The 4013-nt window shown below is 54.6% G+C and overlaps 1 protein-coding gene across 1 annotated transcript; it reads left to right on the forward strand.

The window, feature by feature from the left end:
* Window positions 1-427: 427 nt before the first annotated feature.
* On the forward strand, window positions 428-1469 carry LOC120513772 (geranylgeranyl transferase type-2 subunit alpha-like). The gene is made up of 2 exons (XM_039733450.1): window positions 428-653; window positions 1191-1469. The coding sequence occupies exons 1-2, from the start codon at window positions 428-430 to the stop codon at window positions 1337-1339; spliced, it is 375 nt and encodes a 124-aa protein (XP_039589384.1). The 3' UTR covers window positions 1340-1469.
* Window positions 1470-4013: the final 2544 nt, after the last annotated feature.

A 4013-nucleotide genomic window follows, 5' to 3' on the forward strand; every position in this document is an offset into this window, starting at 1 on the left:
CATCCTTTTCATCGCATCAAATGATGGCACATATCCTTTTCTCGCTTCTGCTGCTGAAAACATCCATGCCGGGATTCCTTCTCATGCTGCGATTCGTATCACGTCTTCTTCTTGCCCTTGATCCTCGTATAATGTATCTTTAAGTTCTAACTGTGGTACTGTTTTCTTTGACGTTGCCTTCCCTTTATATGTCGTTGGAAAAAACTGCTGCATGGTTGCAGTCCTGCCACGAGATAACGTTGTGGCTCTGCCCTGCATTTCGGTCATCCCCCCACTGGGTTGCCTGGACAGGTGCGATGACGTCACGAGCTCGATCGGCTCCTCAGCCGTATCGATTGGCTGCAGCAGTTGTGTTTGTGGAACCCGAGCCTGCGCGGATTTTGACTGAGCCAGCAATGGAGGTTGAACACCTGAGCACCGCCCTGAGATGGGAGAGGTCTGGGCCACAGGGGTTGGGATCGAGGAAACCGGAACCGGAGAAGGGGTGGAGTGCCGGGACACGGAGCCCCGAGATCGGCCCCACTCCCAGTCCCTCCCAGTTCCTCCCAGTAATCCCAGTTTGCAGGAACTGGACCTCTCCGACAATCACGTGACCGAGGTGGGCGTGGCCCCGCCCCTCCCCCGCCTGTGGCTGCTGCGGCTGGACCGGAACCGTACGTTGATACTGGTTTATACTGGTTCATACTGGTTTGGGCTGGTTTGGGCTGGGAGGGCTACTGGGATGAACTGGGAGGTTACTGGGAGGGAAATGGGATAAACTGGGATGTACTGGGAGGGAATGGGAGGGACTGGGATGGACTGGGCGGGGGCTGGGCCGTACTGGTTTATACTGGGAGGGAACTGGTTTGGACCGGGGGGTTACTGGGATGAACTGGGAGGGGACTGGGAAGGGACTGGGCCTTGCTGGGAGTTACTGGGATGAACTGGGCCATACTGGTTTATACTGGGAGGTCACGGGTTTGAACTGGGAGGGAACTGGGTTGAACTGGGAGGGGATTTGGGGTTACTGGTTTATACTGGGAGGGCACTGGGTGGCCCTGAGCCTCCATACTGGTCCGTACTGGTCCGTACTGGTCCATACTGGTCCGTACTGGTCCATACTGGTCCGTACTGGTCCATACTGGTCCATACTGGTCCGTACTGGTCTGTACTGGTCCATACTGGTCCATACTGACCGGCCCCGCCCCCAGCCATTGGCCACGCCCCCGCTCTCGCCCCATTGGCCGCCTGGCCCCGCCTCACCCACCTGGGATTGGCTGAGACCCCGCTGGGCTCCGCCCCCTCTGGCCCCGCCCTCCTGGCCGAGCTCCTCCCCGGCGTTGACGTCACCTTCACCTGATTGGCTGCCGGCGCCACGGCTTGGCCACTCCCCCTCGCTGTGGCCACGCCCACTGGTGTCAGCACCAGCGCTTCCGGGTTCGGCCCCGCCCCTTCCGGCCTTCAATAAAGTGAGATCCCAGTTGGTCCCAGTTCGTCCCAGTTTGTCCCAGTGACCCCTCCCAGTCCCTCCCAGTCCATCCCACCCCTGCCACATAGTGAGTCATTGATTTACCCTATAGGGACCCCCTGCCACATAGTGAGCCATTGATTTACCCTATAGGGACCCCCTGCCACATAGTGAGCCATTGATTTACCCTATAGGGACCCCCTGCCACATAGTGAGCCATTGATTTACCCTATAGGGACCCCTGCACAATTTCGGCGTCACACCCGGGGTCAGTTTTGTGGGTGCTTCTCTCAACTCCGGCCGGATCACGTGTGACATTTTTAGTTTTCCAATCTGGAATTCGGGTGTAGCGGCTCCAACCGCCCAGAAGTGCGGGGCCCTCCGGACAGGCGAGAGGGAATTCCGGCCCGCGCTCGATCTCCGCACAACTTAAAAACGCCTTTGGGAAGGAGTCTGGGCCGCCCATAAAAGGTGGATGGCGCGTATATGGCGATGGTGTGGTTGCGCCAGTTGGAAGCTTGGTATTTTTCATCTTTGAGATGGATTTCTTGAAATGGGCTCGACCCAGGGTGTGGGAAAAGTGGAGACAGAGGGAAGCGCGTGCGGAGCTGAGCAGTTTGAATTCTGCGGGCTCACCGGTGGCCTGATTGAGAACTGCCAAGAGCTCTCGCCGCACGATGCGGGGTGCGGGGCGATCCTCGTGATCAGACTGTGGGAACAAGGATTTCAGGGCAGGGAATGAATAATGGAGGGGGAAAATCATCGACCCCACCCGTGCAGCGGCGCTGATGGTGCGGGCTCTCCCTGGAAGGAAGGACTTCACCAATTTGGAAGGCACCCACTTCAACCCTGTGGGGTTGGACACGCAAGCGTATCCACGACCCCACGTTATCAGGTCAAAGGGGCCTTCCACCTTCCAGGGAGCGACTGGGATCAAACTGGGAGGGACTGGGAGGGACTGGGAGGGACTGGGATCAAACGGGGTCGGCTGTGAGTTGTCTCTGCCCCAGCACGGGAAAAGGTGGTTCTGGGCAGGCCGCGCTCTCGAAGAACGAGTCTGGACTCTTGCTTTTGGTCTTCAGTTGCGTTTATTGTTTCTTATCTACAAAGATTTTCTGTCTGTCCAGCCGAGGTCTGATCAGCAAGACAGCCAAGGGCACTCTCTCCCGCCCACGGGGCGGTTGTCTCTTTTATAGTAAAAACTACATATAAGATATTTATCTTTAATTTCCAATACTTTTCGCCCTTGTCAAAGAAGGAGTCTGGACTCTTGCTTTTGGACTTCAGTTGCATTTATTGTTTCTTATCTACAAAGTTTTTCTGTCTGTCCAGCCGAGGTCTGATCAGCAAGACAGCCAAGGGCACTCTCCCCCGCCCACGGGGCGGTTGTCTCTTTTATAGTAAAAACTATGTATAAAATATTTATCTTTAATTTCCAATACTTTTCACCCTTGTTGGCAAGTGCACTTTCTCTGTGAACCAATCCACACATGCCAACATCATCCTGAACATGGATGCCAAGGAGAGGAAAGAAGAAGGACAGGGCACGCCCAAATTCCTCCATCTTGGGACTCCTGATCCATGCACAGAATTCTAGACCCCCCTGTACAACATATAAAACCCCCTGTACAGTGCATTATAATTCAAATTTTATCAAGTGAGCATCATCCGCTCACCATTCAGGCCTGAAATTCTCTCATTTCCTCACATTCAGGTGTCATTTCTTTAGAAGGATCAAAGTCAAGCCACCAGGTACTTTTGGCGACATTCCAGGACCTCCGAGCCCCCCAAGGGTTGTCTCGGTAGCTCTGGACATCCAGAGTGATGTGCTGAGTTCCCACACTTCACTAACACGGGGGGTTTCGCCTTCAGGTGCACGTCTTTGTAGGTGTTAAAGTGCCTTGTGATGGGCGGGTTCAGCCACTCAAAACTACAATTAAAAAAATTTATGGTGAATTTTGAAGTCCCCTGGCCAACCGGATCTGAGGGGACTCCACCTTCATTGCCCCTTTTTGATGTTGTAAAGTCCTTTTGAGGCTCCGGTGGGCCCGCTCCACCACTGCCTGTCCTGTGGGAGAGTAAGGGATGCCGGTTTTGTGGCTTACCCCCCACTCCTGCAGGAAGCTCCGGAATTCCCTGGAGGCATATCCTGGCCCGTTGTCCGTTTTCATTACCTTGGAAATGCCCAACACAGAGAAGGCATGCAACAGATGTTTTTTGACATCTGCAGTCCTCTCCCCTGTGTGGGCGGAGGCGTAGATGGCCCCAGAAAAGGTGTCCACAGAGACGTGCACAAAGCTGAACTTGCCAAACTCTGGGATATGTGTGAATTGCTCTCTCTGCTCTAGAAACGACACCGGCAACATACGCAGAGCCGGTCACTAAATTGAATGGTTGAGAGAACCTTTCAAAGACTCTGACCACCGCGGCCAACTCGGCAATTTGAGGTGAGCCCTCAACCTTTGCAGTATCTGTCTCCCACTGCCGAGTTTGAGGATCCCGCCAAGTCACCACGGACTTGTGGGATGCTCCAGACGCGTCTGTGAAAACAGTCAGAGCTTTCAAA

The sequence above is a fragment of the Passer montanus genome, unplaced genomic scaffold (genome assembly GCF_014805655.1).
Source record: "Passer montanus isolate IOZ18808 unplaced genomic scaffold, ASM1480565v1 scaffold881, whole genome shotgun sequence".
NCBI lineage: Eukaryota > Metazoa > Chordata > Aves > Passeriformes > Passeridae > Passer > Passer montanus.

What these genes read in the sequence shown, in the direction of transcription:
- LOC120513772 (XM_039733450.1), top strand. Translation starts at nt 428, where the DNA reads ATGGGAGAGGTCTGGGCCACAGGGGTTGGGATCGAGGAAACCGGAACC. An exon ending in GCTGCGGCTGGACCGGAACC is followed by an intron (nt 654 to 1,190) that starts GTACGTTGATAC and finishes CCCCGCCCCCAG; the next exon opens with CCATTGGCCACGCCCCCGCT.